Below are 20721 nucleotides of genomic sequence, written 5' to 3'. Positions count from 1 at the left end.
AATTATTCTTTTAAAGGTGAGCATGATTTTGTAAGATCTTCGCTCCTAAATTTATCATTAATGTAAATGAGAATTACTCATAATGCTTGTTATAACTCAGCCCGCAAAGATTTTTCAACCGAAACAAGACTTAAAAACCATAAGGTAGTGTTTCTTCCTTCCACAACAACTTTTTTTTTTGCGTGTTTAGATAACACTAAAACCAGTTTCATCGAAAATCATTTTTGAAAAACTTCTTTTTCAACAAAAATTAAATAACATAGTCCCAGTTATTTGTAAAAAAATGAGTTTTAAGTATGTCATACTTTTTTAAAAAAATTAAAAACTATTTTCTTTATGAATCCAATTTTTTAGAAACAACATTTACAAGTGTCATTCAAACACGCCTTAAGCTGCAGTGAACGGTCACTTACCACTCATTATTCAATGTGGCTGTTCGAACAAATGGCTGAACAGGCAGCTCCTGACATTTTAGCCGTTTACATGTGTCGACCTTTAGACACCACATGTAAACCAACAGAATGCTACAAATTCATTTGATTTAATAGCATTATTGCTACTCATACTTTAAATGACAAAAAAATAATACAAACTGATGAGAATAAATTTTTCAATCTCAGTTGTTCCTAAAATAAAAATGAAAATTCGAAAAAGTAACCTTTATTGAAGGCTTTTGTTTAACATTATCAAATTAAATAATGTTATATATGATATCACATATGCAACTAAAAAAATAAAAGCCAGCATCATTCTTTCAAAGTATTATTTTTTTTAATTTTAAAGGAAATAAAGTGCTATTTCTTTATACTGTAAATAATGGCGGCCTAAGGGTTACATCATGATACTTTTGGGCGAAGATGCACCTTTGACGATAAAGGATAAAGGAGACCCATGAGAAAACTTTAAAAAAGAAATATTATTCTTTTTCAATGTAATATAGAAATATCTTTTCTCTATAATATTAAAGAATGAACATGGGGCCTCGTGTTGAGAGTTATATATATATATATGTGTGTGTAAAATTAAAAAAAAAATTGTTTAATCTATATATAGTTTGAAAAGTTTTAATTCTGCCCGTATTAAAATTTTAATAATTTAACTCCAGCAACAAAAATTTTGTGAGTTCACTACTAATGCAACTGAAAGTGCCAACCAGTTGAATTAGAACCCGGACTATATTCTCCTTTATATTCCCAAGGCAATCATGAGTTTAGATTATTGTTTTTTAAAATTTTCAATTAACTGAAAATATTTCAAAACAGTTTTTCAACAAAAAATTTTCTGTCGATATTGATGACATTATTTGTAGTACTTTATAGATATTCAAAGGAGAAACTTATTGGGAAGAAACTGTGCCCAAATTCCTCACCTAAATAAGAGTGTTTGTGATTTTCTGTCGGGTGTTTGGATGACCTATTAAATCCAGTTTTCTGAGATAAAAATCAGATTTTTGTCTCTAAAACCGTGTTTAGAATGTACTATAATGGTATGAAAATTGAGTTTTGCAAGAACTCAATTTCATTAAACCTGATTTTCAACAAAGAGGGCGAATCAGCGTCATCCCAAACACAAAAACTATTTTCTAAAAGTTCATTAAAAACTCATTTTCACCAAACTAAAAATTTTGATAAAACTTGATTTTAAAGGTGTCGTCCGGATAACCCTAATTTTTTTTTTATATTATAAACTTTAAATATATTGTGAATGTAAACCTGCATTTATACGCGGCAGAATGCAGAAAGCAAATGTCCCCCTCATACCCATCTCATGACTGCAACAGGGAGCCGCGTGTTAAGGCCCAAAATTACGGAACTGCCCTTCACACTAAAAAAAAAAAAAATACCAAAAGACGAAAAGTGAAAGCTAAAATTAAATTAATTATTTTCTCCAAAAATTAACGGAAAATCTATTTTTTTTTTATAAAAATCACTCTTAAAACGGAAATTTTATTGTTAAGAATGAATGAAAAGAAGCTAACTAGAAGCAAACGCAAACACGGGACTGGTTGATGTCTGAGAATGGACGACGAATGACTTCCGAGGCTGAACTGAAGCGGACCCCAAAGTAAGGTGTCCCCTCCATCATTTTTCGTGCCGCCATCATTTTTCGTGTGGATTTTGGGCCCTTTCTAGGAATCTGATCTTGAATCCACATATTTAATACGAAGTTACTTGGCCACAGGTATGAATTTGGATAAAAAAAATTGGATACAAAGTCTATGATAAAGTGTATACGTAAGCATGTATATTTATATAATAATTCATAAAATTTTTCAAACTTAAAAAAATAAGAAGAAAGTATGGAATCTAAGTGAAAGGAAAATAACAAAATAAGGAAACATTAAGATTAAAGCAAAATGGATATGGGTAGTTCGGTTTCCCCGTGACTTAGATTTCACAAGAGCAGATTGCAAATCCGTGGACCTTAAATCCATTGTTTGTTATCTTGGGTTCACAAACGCCCGCTTCGTGTGAAATTATAAGTTACACATGGACTTAGAATTTAGTGGGTAATCGAACTTGGATTTCTTTCGACCAGATGAATTTGAATCCAACCGATACTGAAACGTATGCGATCTATCTAGCACTCATAGAGAGGGCTTCTTTGGGCATTTTCCTTTCCCCTCTTGGTACTCTGGCTGTACGAACGACGAACCCCAAAGCGTTTCTCAGGCGCAGAGTGCGCTGGTGTCATATCTCTTCCAGGAATCGATGTTGGGGACCCTGCTGGCGATCGCCTTCAACAATCGGATGGCTTTGTGATTCAGTGTAGCATCTCTCGCCAAGAGTGGGGGGCCTTCTGCCCTCCTCTTTTCGGTGGGATTCATGATCAATGATTCTCTGTAAGAGAAGGTATTTTTGGTCTTATGAGGTTTCTCTGTTTCTTTTCTTACGTGCAAGGTGGGTTTCTCTTGCCTTTCTGCTTTAGAGTTACTGAGGGTTGTCGTCTTTGGGTCAGCTAGAAGCGAATCGGTGTCTCGGTTGGTCCATTCTACCTGGAGCTTTGTTCCTTGAGAAGATGGTGAGCCACCCTGATTGCAGTTCTGGCGGTGCATGCTTTCTTCTCTTCGTGGTTTTATGATCGATAATGAACTTCTTTTTTGGGTTCTTGCAGGGAGTTGTGGACTATGAGGAAAGTACTTCATCCGACTCGGATGATGTAGAAGAGATTCAAGCACAAGCTTCCTCGTTTTCTTGTGTGAGTTCGGAGTTTCGTCGCCCTGAAGCCCGTGGGGACCCTCGCAAGGTTGGTTCGAGCTCATGGGCATACTGCATTGTGATGATTTTGCTTATGTTTTTGTTTCTGGGCTTGAATATTGTTGGGTGGTCGTCAAATTGTGTTGCTGTCTCCGTTAGGGTCCGGTCAGTGAAGAGAATGTGGGGGAGGAAGTGGTTGCTCCTAGTTCTACGTCGTCGTCATCGCTGAAACGCCATTTCCTGGATATGGGGTTTCAGGAAAATATGGTGGAAAGGGCCATCAAGCAGAACGGTTAGGATTTGCCAAGATTTACTTTGACAGCAGGAATTAGGGTCTCTAGCACTGAAATGATGAAATTGAGGGTGTCTTTTCTGTTTGTGCAGGAAACGGGAACGCTGATGCAGTGCTTGAGACATTGCTTACGTATTCCGTAAGTTCATGCTTCTGGTACTACCCTTTTTTTTCCCGCTAGAGTGCACATGCAAATCGTTGGATTTCAAAGGAAAAATGCATCTGCCAGCGAACTTTTCTCCTTGTTACTGAAATAATGGTGATAAATATTAACACATCGAGAGTAAGATAGACAAAATCTTCTTTAACTAAAGCAATGGCAGTAAGTGGAAACGGTGGATAGAATTCGAGGGGCGGACAGTTGAAGGTAATAACATTTGTGCCTACTCTTAACCTTCTGGTGTACATTGGAAATGATTAATAAGACTTGCAAGAAATTGTTAACTGAACTTCGATGAAAACGTTAAGTAACCTATGACACTATTGCGTCGTTATCCGAATATTTTGAGTTTGAATTGTCTTCACTGCTGACAGAGCTGGGATACAACATACATTGTATGATTGTAGTAGTGGAGAACGCCTCAGAAACAAAGCAGATTTGTGGTTGCATCTATCCGAAACTTGTCTCCACATTTATTTATGTTGCCGTAGTTAGCAAAAAGCATGCAGTTTTAGGTGGTCCAAAAGAAACCCAAGTTTGTGCCATAACTTTTAGACCTCTCTCTAGCTTATGGAAGAAAAATCTCTAATGTATATCATGCTTGTAGGTTCTTGATGATTCTTCTATTCATGTTTATTCACCTCATGATCCATGGAGTTCAGAGAACGAAGAGGACGAGCCCGAAGATGAACAAAGTGATGTTGATGAAAATGCTCTGGACAAGGTAACTGGTGTGGCTTATATTACAATTACTTCCTTGGAAGGTTTTCTCTGATCCCTTGTGTTGTGGAAAAATTTTTTTGGGCAGTGATGAATTTATAGCACATTATTCAATCACTGAATGAGGTTCAGTTAATCACTTGTTTGTCCAACTCAGACTAGATCAAGCATATCATTTATGAAAAATTTGAAGCAAAAATAAGTTTCCTCTTTTCATGGCTTTGGTGACTGCCAACAACAAAGACCTGGTTCCTGTGCAATGGAAGCACCCTATGTGAAAAAGCTCAAGTCGGACAGTATCTGTAATTAAAATCACACAATTCATTGTAGCTATTCTTATTGATCGAGAATGTGTAACACTATCCCTGCAATGAATTTGTGCCTTTTGTGATCTAGTATTCCTGAAGCTTATATAATTTGCTGCTGTTAAGTAGGAACAGCAATGTGCTCATGTTCATGAATTATGATCTGCCAAGCTTATTCCATAAAGACATATCTACTCATGTTTATGAAGATGATAGGACTGTGGAATTGGGACACTGCAATTTCCCATTTCAGAGGAGCCGAAGCCTTCTTATTTGTCTCTGCTTTGTTTCTTCCTCATTATTTCTTCTCACTGATGGTTTCATTTTCCTTGATAATAAAATCATGAAGGACTAAAGATAAGCATGCCAGGAGTTGGGATTCTAGATCTTTTAGTAGACTATTGGTTATGTTATCATGATTCATAACTATGAGAAATATAGCCGAACACGTAGTAAGTGGACGAGCATTTGAATATTCAAGTGCATATTCACTTCTGAAGCAAAAGCTATCTTCATTATCTTTATGTTACTTTTGATTGTCTTATGCTATTGAAATGTGACTGATCCTACATCCTGATGCCCACTTTTCTCATTTTTTTCCACGACTTCTCTTTGTAATGAACAAGGGAACAGAAAACCTTGTCCTGACAAAACTTATCGAATTTATGGTTACATTAGGAAAAATGCTTCTAGATCATCTCTTCTATTTGCAAAATAGTGAATGGTAACATCACAAAGTCCTTTCAGAAATGCACATCTTAGATAACTCTAACAGGAAACGTTTCAAGTTCTCAATATTCCCAAAAAGATGGGCTTTACCCCAATTTTTGGGTTAGAAGAATGATAGGTACACTTCTGTACAGAACGAGTTTCTCTGTGAGTTTTACTAAATTGTTCAGGTTCCTTTTACGTTTTCCTTTTCAAAATGCTTAGCTACTACGAGCATTTCCCTGCATAGGCTTAATCTTTGAGATCACTGTCAATATATGCCATAAATTTCAGTTGATTGGATATCTCCATTTTATTATAAACACCAGTTGAAGAGTCAAATCTCAAAAGCAAAGTTGTCTTTTCTTTCTGCTGTTGACAATCATCCCTAGAAGTTGGATCTTTTCCATTTTATCTTTTGGTTTGCTGATATTTTTGTATTTTGTGTTTCTTTTATTTTTTAAATTATTGTTTTCAATATTTCATTATGCAACTATGCATCTTTTATTCTTGAGAATATAGTGTGGTTGCACGAGTTTTGCATGCCCTTTTTGTGATGAGAGAAGTTTCGAAACACTTGCATTAACAAAAAGGTGAAGGGCAAGGGAATTTTTCTGAGCCCTAAACATTTATACAATTTACATCTTAAGTGTGAATTCTTTACGCATTTGAGGCCACCAGCAAGTGAATTCATTAGCTATAGAAATTTGGAACAGATTGTTTCTGCTCTAATATGCTTCTATTGATACAGTGCTTCAAAGGCCTCCCTACAAACTGGTAAAAAGTTTACAGATTACAAAACAATGTGTGTGTATTTCCCACTTTTATTCTTGCAGTATTTCATATCTTAGAAATGTAAGGACACCTGTCAGTCTGTCACCCAATATATGTCTGTTTTCACCAGCAAGAAACAAGCCAAGCAAAAGTACTAAGATTGGACATATGTGCATGTATGTGTATATGGGTCTCTATGTTTGTATTGATATGTACATGCAGGTTTTTGCTAACCACATTTGGTGAATGAAACAAGCATCTGAAAGCAAGACCCGTAAATGTGATGAGCGTTTTTCAAGAAACAAGTTTCTTGAATGTTCACAACTTCACGTCATTCTGTGATATAGTGCTCTATCTTAGAGTTTATGTGTTTGGCTATATGAATCAAACTGTTCATTTTTTCTGTGTAGGAGGATGAGATCGCCAAGGAATATGTGGGAACTACTAGTGGAATGTGTTCGGAGGTAGATTTATCTCTCTTTCTCTCTCTCTCCCCCCTCCCCCCCCTCCCCCCCCGGACTCACACAGATACACACGTACACAAAGGGGAACGGTAATCAAAGTTTCAGGTAATGTTTGCATGTTTTTGGATTTTGTACTATCTCCTGTGCATGTAGAGATTTCTTTCATGACCTTCCTAATATAGATAGTTCTAAAATAAAACATGCTTTGACCAAGTAAATTTTTGGTTAATGCCTTAAAAGTTTGAAAAGTAGAAATTCCAGATTGTCTTTGAGAACTTCAATTGTTCTGCATTGTAAGACATAGTATCTTGAGTTGGAGATTTTGTTTGATTTTTAAAATTTTTTTGTATCAGGAGCCTGTGGATAATATATCCGTGACTGACAATAAAAAATCGTTATTGGTGGATATGGGCTTCCCCATAGATGAAATTTCCCTTGCAATTGGAAGATGTGGTGCGTACAAATTGGTGTTTCTTTTTTGTTTTCTTATTTGGCTGCACTATGATGTCACAACTGATAGTAAGTGTCTTCCCTTCTTTTTATCTGTAGAAAACAATGTGTAGTTGGGGACATGTTTTCTTTTTGGTCTGATTGATACTGCCAGATTCCCAATCATTTTGGCTGCTATGATCACCAGAGCTTCTTTGTGTAGCTTAAATATCTTATGTTTCTATAGGTATCAATACTGTATGAGTGAAATTATGTTGAGCTGCTACTCTATCAAAGATGCTCTCTGAGAGGTACTGTTAGGTTGCGCTCAAGATATTTTTGTTTAATGTTACTTCTGTTTACCTTGTGATTTCATTGTTTTTTGTCAAATTATAGACGTTTTTCTGTCTCCATGGACTGTAAAATCAGAGTTCGGCTTCAGGTTTCTAGATTCAAGGTTTCTGTGGCCTGTTGTAGTATTTGGAAGATCAATTTTAATTTGATAATGAAGAGATACCAGACTGCATCTTTCATGCTTGAACCCATTTCATCTAAGCTGTAGAAGCATATCTCTGATTAATTTACATCTAGTGCTTTCTGCATCCATTTTTGCCCCATATAAAAGTCAATAAATCAATATCTTAACTTGTGTTATGTAGCTTCCAGGTGCTCTGTTAGATGTGATTTTTACCATGTAGCCTAAGTAGGCTATGTAGTGTGTATTTTCTTTGTCAAGGGCATGGTAAGTTTTCTAGAAAAATTATACGTTAATACTGTGAAAGTGGATTTAGATACATATTGCTTGTGTTATATGCTGTTGTTGGGAATTGGGATAATGCATCTCTCTAAAGTAACGTTTACTATGCTTTTGAGGGTCGCATCATCAACATAGGACATATTCTGCTGCTTCCTTGAAATCAGTAAATAATTAAAAGTAAAATGACTATTGCATTAGTTCAGGAAATCAGTAAATATTTAAACGTAAAATGACTATTGCATTAGTTCATCTCATACTTTCTGAAGTGATTCCTTTAAGCTGTCACTATTTTTCCTGTTTTCGTTTATTTCTTTGGTTGAAATATGTTTCCCTGTTTAGTTCATTATTGAATTTGATTTATCATCCAGGTGAAAACGCTTCAATTTGTGAACTGGCTGATTCAATTTATGCATCTCAAACACACCAAGAAACACATGGTTCTCGTTCTGACTGTTCACCACATTTTGTTCACTATTCTTCAGAAGAGGATGAGGTATAACTATTTTCTGGTGAACCACTTTATGTTTTAACCATTGCTTGTGAATATTGTGAGAATTGTCTTAGATCAAGTTGCTCTTTCAGTGTGACTGGGAGTTACTGGATAGCAACATCCCAGGATATGATGGAAGAACAAAATGGATTGGTGAGTCCTCTTCTTGTGGCACAAAGAGAAAGAACAGTGCAGATAAAAGAAACTCCAAAAATTCACCACATTGTGCTTACTATTCTTCAGAGGAGGATGAGGTATAGCTTTCTATACTGGTCAGCCACTTTATGTTTTAACTATTCCTTGTGAACATTGTGAGAATCATCTCAGATCAAGTTACTTTTTCAGTGTTACCGGGACACAATGGAAAGTGACATCCCAGGATATGATGGAAGAATGAAAAGGATTGGTGAGTCCTCTTCTTGTGGCAGAAAGAAAAGGTATAATGCAGATGAAAGAAACTCTGTCTTAAAGAGGCAAAGAGGTTATGACCTAGATGACAATGCAGTAAGATCACATCTCTGGAAGACTTCTAATCCTATGACTGGGTTTGGCCTTCCTAATGAGCCAAATGTCAGAAGGTTCAGAAAGCTTCCTGATACTGTCATAGGACCTCCATTTTTTTATTATGAAAATGTCGCTTTGACGCCAAAAGGAGTATGGGAAACAATATCCCGTTTTTTGTATGACATAGAACCAGAATTTGTGGACTCTAAGTATTTCTCAGCAGCTGCTAGGAAAAGAGGATATATCCATAATCTTCCAATAGATAACAGGTTTCAACTTCAACCAATTCCGCCACTCACAATACAAGAAGCACTACCTTATACTAGGAAATGGTGGCCTTCATGGGACCCCAGAAAGAAGCTAAACTGTATAAATACATGCTGTGCAAGTGCAAGGCTCACTGACAGGCTACGGAAAATTGTTTCTGACTCGGAGGGGACACCATCTTATGCTGACCAGCAAATTGTACTGGAGCAATGCAGAAAGTGGAACCTTGTGTGGGTTGGCCTGCACAAATTAGCTCCTCTTGAGCCTGATGAAATCGAGCCACTGTTGGGTTTTCCCAAGCATCACACTCGAGGTGGTGGTGTTAGCAGGACTGAAAGGTTGAGGGCACTTGGAAACTCATTTCAAGTGGACACAGTTGCTTACCATCTTTCTGTGTTGAAGAGGATGTTTCCATATGGACTCAATGTTCTCTCTCTCTTCTCAGGCATTGGAGGTGCTGAAGTTGCTCTGCATAGGCTTGGAATTCCATTAAAAAATGTTGTGTCCATTGAAATATCTGAAGTGAGTAGAAACGTCTTAAAAAATTGGTGGTGTGAAACTGGTCAGAAAGGTAGGCTGATTGAAATTGCAAATATAGAGCAGCTAACAAGCGGCAAACTTGAAAGCATGATGGGTGCATTTGGGGGGTTTGATCTGGTGATAGGAGGAAGTCCATGCAACAACCTTACTGGTAGTAACAGGGTCAGTAGGGATGGACTTGAAGGAAAGCATTCTTCGCTCTTTTATGACTACTTTCGTATTCTGGACTTTGTGCGGTGCACCATGTCCAAGAACAGATAACATTCAGGTGTGCTGTTCTCATGTACATTTTCTCATCTGTTTTAAGCTTGGATGATTGAACTGATATAGCATTATCATCGTCTCTTCTTATTAAGGAATCAAGTTATCATTCATTAGGTTTCTCTCACATGGTCAGAGCATCTGGCTTGCCACAGCCACATAGATATGAATGTACCATATTTTTTTACTCAATTATGTTGTAGTTTTCTGTGCATGAATGTATAACCTTCTTTTACTTACACACACGCACACATAGAGACACATACATGATCTTGCCACACCTGCACCTATGCACCCATATGACTGATTATTCTCTTTTTGGTTTATGTGGTTGATAATGTAGCTGTCGGTCCACTTTGTTCACAAGATTGATTTGTGCCGCTGTGGTAACTTCATATGCCTGATTGCAGGTGTTTCTATCAGTCAGAGGCTAAAGGACCAAGTCCTGCATGGCTGCGTCTAACCTGGAATTTGAAGATTGACCTCCCTTCTGTTCATAAATCCATACGTCTGATTGCAGATGTTCCTGATGAAGAACTAAGAGACTCCTCAGTGTATCTATAATTGATGATCAGCTTTTTCTGATGTTACATATTCCTTAAACTTTTGACTACTTCCTGGCAATTCCAGATCACAGTTTTTTTTTCTTCCTCCTTTTGACATATTCTTGGCCTTGTAGTCCTCGAATACGATACAGTAATTTGATTGGAATTGCATCTGTAATGTTTCAGTGGCAATGATCTTCAATCAGATACAGAAATCTCTTTATTTTACATCTTCTCTTGCCACTTTTTCCTGTCAGAATTGCTGATGTGGATCTTGCTACTTCTCGCTTTCGATTTACTGTGACGGCCATTCTATCAAAAGATAAAAAACAAGTATAAATGCCAGATGAAGCTCAAGGAATGCGAGGAAAATGTATAAAGGCATGCCGATGTAACATGTTTTTTTTGTTTTATTTTGTTCATGTTTTTCTAATGTCATTTTCATTTTATAGTTTTTATTTGTTGATTATCTACTTATGTTTTGATGTTTATGTTATTAGGTTCTTATTTTTTTCTCTTGTTTAGAATTTTTTAAATTTTTTATAGATTTACATATTTTTTCGTATTTTTTTTTTCATGTTCACCCCGAGAAAAACCTTGCCTTCTAAAACACAAACATTTTTTGTGACTAGGTTTCAAACTAATTTACTTTAAAATCAGATAAGAACTTGATTTTGCACGTGGGGCTGCTAGCTGCTATACAGAATTCCCACCTTATGGTGTTACTTTGCAGGCAACTCTTTCAGTGAGTAATCGTTCCCGTTTCATAGTTTAAGAACTGTTAATCATTATAAACTTGTTATCCATGTGTTCAGACACTTGGAATCGTTCCCCTTGGTTTACCTGGTTATTATTTGTTTGATGACTTAGTGGTTCTAATTGTAGCTTATGGCCTCGTTAGCCCAATGGTCTGAATTATCCAGTTCCATCTGCGTTTATAGGGACTGTTGGTAAATGGAACACTTTGTGAGCGTTTATGTGAATCTGCCCTGGGGTAGATACATGGACACTTAGTTCTAGTGATTCATAAATTTGCATCAATTTTTGAAATAGATTCATAAAACACATGAAACAACCCCATAGATATACACAGTTTCACAGTTCTAGTGTCCTACATAGGCGATCCATATTCTGATTAAGTTGATCTGGAGTTCATTGGCATCCTAATAGAATTGCTTTCTTAGGAATTTGGAGTCTTGTATTCTTCAACTAAGTGGATATAAATGAGGTTATCCAGGCATAATATTATGTCACCCTAAAACCTGATTCACTGTAAAACAACAAAGAAAAGTTTTGGGGTAATTACGTTTGCATGTTACTGGAATAAATATTGAATTTTTGAGGACTATTTGACTCTTATTTTCTCTCTTCTGGTGGACTAGAGTTTTTAAACAAGACGAAATGTGCAAGATTAGAACATGGGTGTTGAACAATGTAGGGAAGAAGCTAGTTTTTCTTGTGGGCATAAAAAATGGATCTTTTACATATGTAATGCTTTGACTAAAAAACTCATAGTTTTATGCTGAAAAAGACAATAAAAGTATAATAGTTGATGAAGTCTAATATGACCGGCCAGCTTGCCCAAATAAAAAAAAACTTTGATTCTGAGCGAACATGCCAATAATTTTTGTAGTTAAAGAGTACAGTTGTTCAAGATGCCACGCCCTTTCTTCCATGGGCGGTTAGTCCCTTCCCCACATAGACTTGCTCTACTTCTAGATTACGGAAGGCATACGTACTTCAATATTCTTAATTAAAAATTCGATTCAAAGGAAAATTTTCCTTGTCCTCTATATTAATGAAATCACTACCGAGGTGGGAGGCACGGCAGCAATATTCTAACCTATTGAAATTCAAAAGTTATCTTCGCAAAGAGGCTTTCTTTCTAAGCTTCAGCTGCATCTAAAGATAAGTCTGACCTTGGGAATGATGAAGAAAATAAGCAAAGAAGAAAAAATCAAATTCGCAGTTCACTACGAACAAATAAGAGAATCAAATGCTAAAAAGTTCATGTACCAAAGATTTCTCACTTTCAGCCAACATTGGATCCGAACCACTCAACCAGCCATAGACTTCAAGAAGTTTCACCGCGCTGCTGCTAAATGTCACAGTAAGATTTGAATGCATGATCAGCCATTTACAGACAATGGTGTCCTCCAAAGTCTAGTTCTAAGAAGATCGACTATATTTTAGATCATCATTAGCATCTTCCTGGTGGCTAGCCACCAATTTTTAGGACTCTTCCACTAATCCACTAAGTATTTCATAGGTTTCCACTTGACACCCTACTTTAGAAACAGGTGGGCTCAATCATGTTGCTCCCCTGTTCATTCCATCACTAATAATTGCGGCAACAGCTTCCCACTTCCTGCGATGGAACTCCTGCTTTTTCCTTTCCTTGAATATTCCTCAGGTCAGCATTGTTACAGTCAATGAACAGAAACAAAGATAAATACTGATTTCAGTACTAAGTCAAGTTCTAAACATTAAAGGTGTTGGACTTAAAACTTCCAGGTTGAAGGAGGTCAAGAGCTTAAGACTCGACGCATACCGCTAGTTATAAACTGGTAGAGTTTATAATTCTGAATAGATGAATTATATTTCAGCTTAGCCTCAAGATTATTGCACAAATGTGACTATGTTGCAAAGAAAATGCCAACATGGTTGTCAATCATAACATGACAAACAAGTGCGTTATGTTCTGCACCTTGGGTTCTTGTTTGTTCGGGATTTTTTCTGCATCTTCTGCTTGAATATCAAGCTGGCAGCAGTAACTTTAGTGGTTAGGGAGACCAACTTAGTGGCCTGGTGTCGTTTAACTTTAGAGTCTAGCAGCATAAAGGTCCCATTTTCTCTTGGAAATCCAACTCCTTTTCTTGTCCTTGTTTATAGTGGCACAACTTCTCTTGCTTCTTTTACACATGCAGACAAGCACCCACAAAACCACACAAGATATGTAAGCGCATGCATGCATGCACACACATACGTGAGTGCCGTGGTGTATTTGGAGGCTTCTTATTTTCACCATGAAAGAAAGACGATCAGGGAATCTCAAAAGCAGATGGCCATCTGACAAGCTTTTTGTCAATCAATCGTGCTCTGTGTGTTGGAAGAGGGGATTGGTGCTGAAGCTTTTTAAGCGTGGTTAAGCTTTAAGTGCCATCATATCGCTTAGATTGTCCTTCCTAGACTTTTTGCTGAAAACAAGAGAGCAAGCAACTAATAGTTGCACATTAAACAATAGTAATATCATGCATTACGATGAAAGGGTTGCTTTATCTTTGGGACGAAAAACTGCCGATGGGTAGGCCGCCTATATCCAGGAAACGTGTCTGCTGATCGAAACAGCTAGAACAAATTATGAAGAAATTAGCCAGTACATCACAAATCAAATCTCACCATACTCTCTCTCTTTGTTTCTCACAAAAGTTAACCACACTCGAGTACAGAAAATTTGTTGCTTGCCCAGTGACGTAAAACCTTGAAGCTGATGGCCTCACCTCCAAGGCTTATACCTATATCTGCTTGTAAGGAGGTTGATGCCCACAAAATCGAACACAAATATATGTATATGGTTACATTCATGCACATTGTTTGGCGACATGAACAACAATAAGTTGTTGAAGATTGGGACAAATTCATATAACGATTTGTTACTATTTCCATTACCAAAGGATCCTTTGAGTCGTTTGGTAACAGTAATGTAATGTTAAAAATGAGGATGATTCATGAAACATTTGTTACAACCTTTCATGAGTCTAATACATTTTTTGGGGAAGATTCAATTACTATTGCCAAACAGCCTCTTGATGACTTGAAAAATTTGAGAATTAGTCTTACTGGAAAATGTGTACTTTAGTTACATTGCCTGAAGGAAGGATGTATTATTAGGTTCCTGTGCTTTAACGTCATACGAAGTTGTACAGGGAACTCGAAAAAGATGGTGAGCATGGGCAATAGAGAGAAAAGATTTAGATGAAGACACAGAACGAAAAGGGTCTCCGAAGGATCCTGAAAGATATTGGCACGATGAAAAGTACGTAATCGCCTCCGCACATCTCGAGTGCTGGAACTCTTGGTGATTTGGTTTGTCCCTTCGCTTTCCACTGTTTCCCTGCATCAATTTTCTAGCGGGGTGAAAAACTTAATATCTCTCTCTCTCTCTCTCTCTCTCTCTCTTTCTCTCTCTGTAAGTGATCTCGAGTCCAGTCATTTGCGTTCCACCTATAGGTGAAATTGAACCACCCCGATCATCTTTTCTGTCACAAGGGTTCTGTCCTATAATAGGCAGCTTCTTTGTTGCTTCAATGGCTTAACATAGTTGGTGGGACAGGCGAGTGTGTAGAAGGTGCGTTGTTGTTAGATTTCTGTGTTCGATCGATTTCTGTGAGTGCTACTCCCATAAACCGTAAAAGGTGAAATAGGTATACGATATCCCACCCAAGTCCCATCATAGATCAGAACCCTAGGGGCAGCTGGTGGTCTTCGTGTGTTGTTTAACCTCCCCCTCACCAGAAGGGCCGGTTCTTTATTGTAGTTCTTATGAATTGACAAGCCATTGTTTCAAAGTTTTGGTGTCCCTAGATCCATGTCCAACTTCATGGCCAAAATTTATTTTCTTGATGATCTTACGGAGGAGATTCAATACAGTGGTGTACCAGATTCTGATGATGTGATCCGTGTGGCTCCGTGGTTCGGATTTAGCCCCCACAGATCGCCCTCGAATGAACTGAGGCGAAGCAGGATCCTTACTCTGATGCCATGAGGGAAAAAAAAAAGTATACTCCCAGCTATCATCTATCATGATTTAAGATTAAAACGAAATCATCCGAAAAGCAAAATAAATAATACCAAGAAAATGATTGCATGATGTAATTAGCCACCTAACACTAAAAGTAAAACTTCCCAATTGCAATAAAATTCTTAAACAAATATGCTATTGTAATTTGATGCAATATTCAGTTATAGACTACTGATTCAAAGAAATCTCGAAATGCATCTTGTTCAGCGCTGAGTCAGTAAAGCCCGGTGATGGCTTGCTTGCAGTTGTACCATGTATCAAAAGCCTACAACGAATGTGTGGCTCCGCTTGAAGATGAGAAAAGTTGACACGTCTTCATCATATTAAATGAAAACTTCGGACTCAAATTAATCACCGAACGCCTTTATACCACTTTACAGTTCAGAATGATCCAGTGTTTTCTTATAAAGGATCCCCATTTTCTTAATTTGACATGATGATCAGGGGCAAAAGAACTCGTTCGCTGAGGTACTTGATCTGTTGCAAACGAGATGGAGCCTGAATGTTGGAGGATAACCGCGCCTGGCTCTGAACAAAGCCAATCACAAGGCGTTGAAGGATGCCATATTCATGGTCTGCATCCTTCGCCTCAAGACAGCAGCCACAGTCCACAGGCTCCTTCTGAGCAGCAGGGGAAGACTAACAAGAGCTTGATTCACTTGATCAAGAAGTTGGAGTAAAAACCTCCAGGTTGAATCAGAGTTGTGCCTCTATAGGCACAATTTGGTAAAGCTCTACTCAGGCCCAGTTCATTAATGACAAGGCAAAAACAGGAGGAAAAATTCAACTGGGTTCCTGAAGAAACCAGGCTTCTCTTAATAACGCATGAAAAAAAGAATGCCAGCCAGGAACCGCAACTTCACGTACTTGGTCGTTCACATTTATTGTGGAACACGTTCTTGCATTGCAGCAAATTCTTACAAACAAGTCAATTATGATCATAATCGTCACTGCACATACACAAACACAATCACCACTCTTTGTGGGAGCCACTGAGCAAGAGATATGATATACAATCCAATCATTTCACCTAAAACTCATTGTATATTGTAGTCCTATGAATGATATATTATAATTTGCTTCCCTTTCTCTTTAACTTTTCATGTTAGTGCTGGCTGAAGTTTCATCCAATGCGATGAGGGATGGCATATTCATCCCCTTCAAGTTGCTAATCTTCGTGAGGTAGCAACTACTCCATGTCTCAACACTCATGAGCCACTTTGTGGGACCCTCTTCAATCTCAGCATTCTCCGCGAGCAATCTGACAAAGAATCTCCTAAAATATAATATGACAGACAAAAACTGAACAGTTCCGTAGGATCGGTTGTCTGACAATGGAGGCCAGCTTTACATCTAACCAGGATGAGGTAGGTGGAATTTAAGGTCTTTCTAGGGAAGTTTGGACTCATGACTATACCACGCCCTGCTTTTTCAAGGTTTGGTGCATCATGTTGGACGCATGTCTTCTTAACGAATGCACCTTCACCACGTCCAATTTTCTCTGTGATTATCATGCAAAGGATAAAATTTTACTATCCATATATATACTTGCAGTTCCATATAATGTTTTGATTAAACTGAGGATTCTTAACATATTTTTTCCGCTCATAATGTGTAAAGATGGAATTCAAGATTGAAAACCTGATTGTGCTAATCTTGATCTGCCATATATGCAGCTGCCTGTGTAGAACTCTGGCACCACTTCGATGGCATGCACGTAGTCTGTCAATTTTTTAAGCAAACAAAAGATGCAACTAGATGAAGAATTCATTTTCTTTGAGCTGCAAGCGTCACCAAGAGAAAATCAGCCCCATACTGTTGCTTCATACATGTACCAACTTTTGATACCATTGCAATTAAAATGCATGTATAGTCCGAAGCCTCTAAAGCTCTTGGTGTATGCACTGAGTAGCCATCCGTCTTACTGACAACAGCGGCAATTGAGCAAGTTTTAGAATTAAGATTGAACACTAAATCTACTCATTGGCTAAATTTCGTAAGATATGTAATGGTTGTGAACACAAGTTCCACTAAATTGGTACCTTTGATAGAAAAGCATGCATATATGTTGCCCCATCTTGTCACCTTCTGTCCTATCAACATCTCTGTGTTTAATCATGATGCACTAATTTTTGGTTGAGGAAAGAGGACTTCTGTGATGGGAAAAAGCACTCATTCTACTTGCAAACAAGTATGCAATGATACTGTTTTCTTTTCAAATGTATTATGCATGCAGAAACTTTTTCATTTTCAAAAAGAAGCATTGATTGCTCATATGGTTATGACTATGTGTACGAATAGCAGCCTCTCATCCTCAAGACCATGCTCGGGCCAGAGAACTTCACCATGCTGACAAGCAATGGTCCTTGTGACCATCATTTTCAACTGTATATACAATAAGGATAAGGCTTGCATAATAAGTGAAGAAGCATTTTTTTTTTTCAGATAAGTGAACAATCACCTCAAGTCTTCCAGGAAATGGATATCAACACCATGATCTTCCAACGGTGCTTTTGCATGAGCACACGTTTGGTCAAACTGGTTACTGTGGCTGGAAACCAAAAAAAAAAAAAACTGAAAAATGAAGAACACTCTAAATTTCTGATGAGTTTCAACTTTCGAGTAATGAATGGGAAACTGAATAAGGCTCCTTAAGGTTAAGTTGCTCAACCTGCCAAATTGAGTCAGATCGTATGCTTAGAGCAGATAGATTTTGTCCACACACGTAAAATTTTACCAGATAAACAAATATGAGCATATGACCAACCAAAGAAATCTTCCCCTTGTCAAAAAGTCCTTTTCATGGTGATATCATTATTTATTTGCTAGAAGATGACCTACTAGCTCATGGATTTTACTGTGGAACTTTATAAATCCATATTTTGTGGGTCATGCAAAAACTTGCAACCTTTCTGCAATGGAAAAGATGCCGACTTTAAGGTGTGATTGCGTGCCACGGCACTAAGAAATATTAGATATATAATCATTTTGAGTTCAGGAGGCACAAGTTAATTGCAATTGAATCACATGCATTACATCTGTCATTACACCGAAGCCACATTCATCTTATCACATTTACAAGCAAAAAGTGGAGATCACCAGCCTTCATCTTCTGCCACCATGCCTGCATAAGCATATCTAACCATATCCTACCATTTCAACTGTCAAAATATTGTTTTAACAATGACAAAAAAAACGACAGTGTCCTTTTACTTGATAAACAAAAGAATGAAGGTAAAGAACAATCTATTCTATCCAAGTAACTGGGATATTTAGTCATGTATTTTGTTCACCTGTCATACTAAGTTTTTGTCTTCGTTATATTTAATCATGAAACATATGGCAGACCGATAGGTCAAATCTTTATTACTTGGGGTTTTCTGGTTCCAACCTCATGCACTACTGTACTTATTCTTCAATTTTCTATCAAAGACAGTCATAGTTAAGTTCAGATTCGACAGATGTTAATGGTTATTCATTTTCTGAATAGGGATTTCAATTTCATACTAAAATTTAAATAATTGTATTAAATACCATAAATCCAATATGAAACCACATATGCTTTATCTATAATTTTAGCCTTGTCTAATCTCATTTGTTTAACTAATATTTATTAAAGACAAAGAGAATCATCAAATATCACCTTTTAAATGGCATTTAGTCGCTCATGTTGTGCAAGATAAGGATTTTCTACGTCACCACATTCTGAAGGAAAAGCTAAATGTCGAGATGATGGTCAGATTTTCCCTGCAGGAAGAAAGCAGAAGATTAAAAGAACACTGTATTAGCATTAAAATGGTTTGCAGTAAACGACAGAGGAAATACGTCAGCCTTGAAAAACTAAGCTCCAGTTGCCTAATACTTTTTGCTTGTGATCAATATTGACATTAACATTGTAGGACTTGTCACTAACATTGCTTTCCGTGTTTATTAATCTGCACGTTCTTGACTTTAACAGGATAAGTTTAATAAAGCATACTCGAAATCTCTGAAATGCAATAGGCTGCTAGCTCAAGAAAACAGGTGCATTGGATCAGGATGTGCTTCAGAAAAGTTAATGACTGTTAGTGACTATAAAATATGGCATCAATTACTTGTACAAGTCCAATAGGCTCACACTTTAAACATCATATGGTCATGTTTTAGCTGAATAGAAAGCAGTTACGCTTTCTTGATGTTTTCAATGTTTGTACGTGTGTGTGTGTGTGTGTGTATAGAGAGAGAGAGGACTAGAAAGTTTTTTTATTTTACCGAAAAGGGAAGGACAAGAAAACAAGAATCACAGTGAAGAGGGCGCCTGAAACCAAAACAACACAAGACATGTGCATGGCTTTTGCTTTACTTTCATCCCCTTTGGCTAAGATTGCAAACTTTGTGAGTATCGGGACAGTAAAATAAATTAGAAATAAAATGGAAAGCAGATTTGGTACAACTAAAACTAACAACCCCTCATACCAAATCCGTAGCATTTACAATCCTGCATGTTCTCGGAGAAGAAGCGTGATATGGTTTATCCTAGACCAACCCTCCCCGAATGAAGACTGCTTGCCAACAGAGCTATACCTGCTCCTCTTCTTTCTGTTTGTCTGTGTGCCTATTTCACAAGGAAAGGTGGTAGCTTATGGACTTGATCATGTTCCACATGATCCCTAACTGTTATTTTAAGCTCATCTGAGTTGGGGTTCAACCAGTTCATGTAAGAAAGACGGTTCAAATGCTTGGGATTTCAGGAACTGTGTTCTTTCTATTATTGCAGGTGTTCATGAATATATGGTCATGTTTACCATGATGATGCGCAATAAACAATTGCCATAAGCTAAATGGAGAGAAAAACATATAATTAACCTGAGTTCTGGTCCAAGTGTGATTAGATTTTCCTTCTCCAGTTTGTAGAAGAGTCCTTTGCCGCTACATGTGCTGCTTGAAAAGCTTCATATCCAGGTTTCATTCGAGAGTTTTTCTTAAAGTTCATCTCTAACTCATGGGCAGCAACTGACAACACTATCCCTGCTCTATTTGATTCACAAGTTCAAACCCTGATGTTTGAATATAATGACCAACCCATCGTTTTCTGTCGCAATGTTTCAGCAGAGCTTATGGGGTCACGTAGAGAGCAGAAAGAGAGAAAAATATACCATTCCTTTGGGTCATTTGCTTCTTTCTCTTTTTTAAAGGCAACCAAGTCATTTGGTTAGAGGAAAAAAAAAAAAAAAACCTAAAGCTAGGAAGTCAACAGTAAGATAGCCCATAAGATAAATGTGGAGGAGCTACCAAAGGTTATAAAACGTTATAAACATGTAAATCGCCCATAAGATAGGGGTGAATATGGAAAAAAGGTAATCCATTGACTTAATATTAGAAAACACCAAGCCTGTAGAAACGTACGGAGCGACCTTTGTTTTCATGAAAAAGAGCATGGGCCAAAGTTAGTTGAGCAATGAGAATCAATAGAAAATGCAGGCATTTTATTAGGTTTCTGTGGTATCCCTTATTTGACCTCCCTCAGA

The 20721-nt window shown here is 37.3% G+C and overlaps 1 protein-coding gene across 3 annotated transcripts; it reads left to right on the top strand.

Annotated features, from left to right (window-relative positions):
* The first annotated feature begins 2560 nt into the window (after positions 1-2560).
* On the top strand, positions 2561-10641 carry LOC116264374 (DNA (cytosine-5)-methyltransferase DRM2). 3 transcript variants are annotated; one of them, XM_031644536.2, is made up of 12 exons: positions 2561-2852; positions 2963-3021; positions 3115-3246; positions 3357-3489; positions 3582-3628; positions 4257-4373; positions 6567-6620; positions 6974-7073; positions 8175-8299; positions 8389-8550; positions 8642-9875; positions 10279-10641. In XM_031644536.2, the coding sequence occupies exons 2-11, from the start codon at positions 3019-3021 to the stop codon at positions 9866-9868; spliced, it is 2100 nt and encodes a 699-aa protein (XP_031500396.1). In that variant the 5' UTR covers positions 2561-2852; positions 2963-3018; the 3' UTR covers positions 9869-9875; positions 10279-10641. The 3 variants fall into 3 exon arrangements, with proteins under 3 accessions (XP_031500396.1, XP_031500395.1, XP_031500393.1); XM_031644535.2 differs by having other exon boundaries at positions 2959-3021; XM_031644533.2 differs by lacking the exons at positions 2561-2852; positions 2963-3021 and having other exon boundaries at positions 3088-3246.
* Positions 10642-20721: the final 10080 nt, after the last annotated feature.

The sequence above is a fragment of the Nymphaea colorata genome, chromosome 11 (genome assembly GCF_008831285.2).
Source record: "Nymphaea colorata isolate Beijing-Zhang1983 chromosome 11, ASM883128v2, whole genome shotgun sequence".
In the NCBI taxonomy this organism is placed as follows: Eukaryota; Viridiplantae; Streptophyta; class Magnoliopsida; order Nymphaeales; family Nymphaeaceae; genus Nymphaea; species Nymphaea colorata.
The sequence above is the reverse complement of the archived record's forward strand: the minus strand, read 5'-3'. Positions and strand labels throughout refer to the sequence as shown.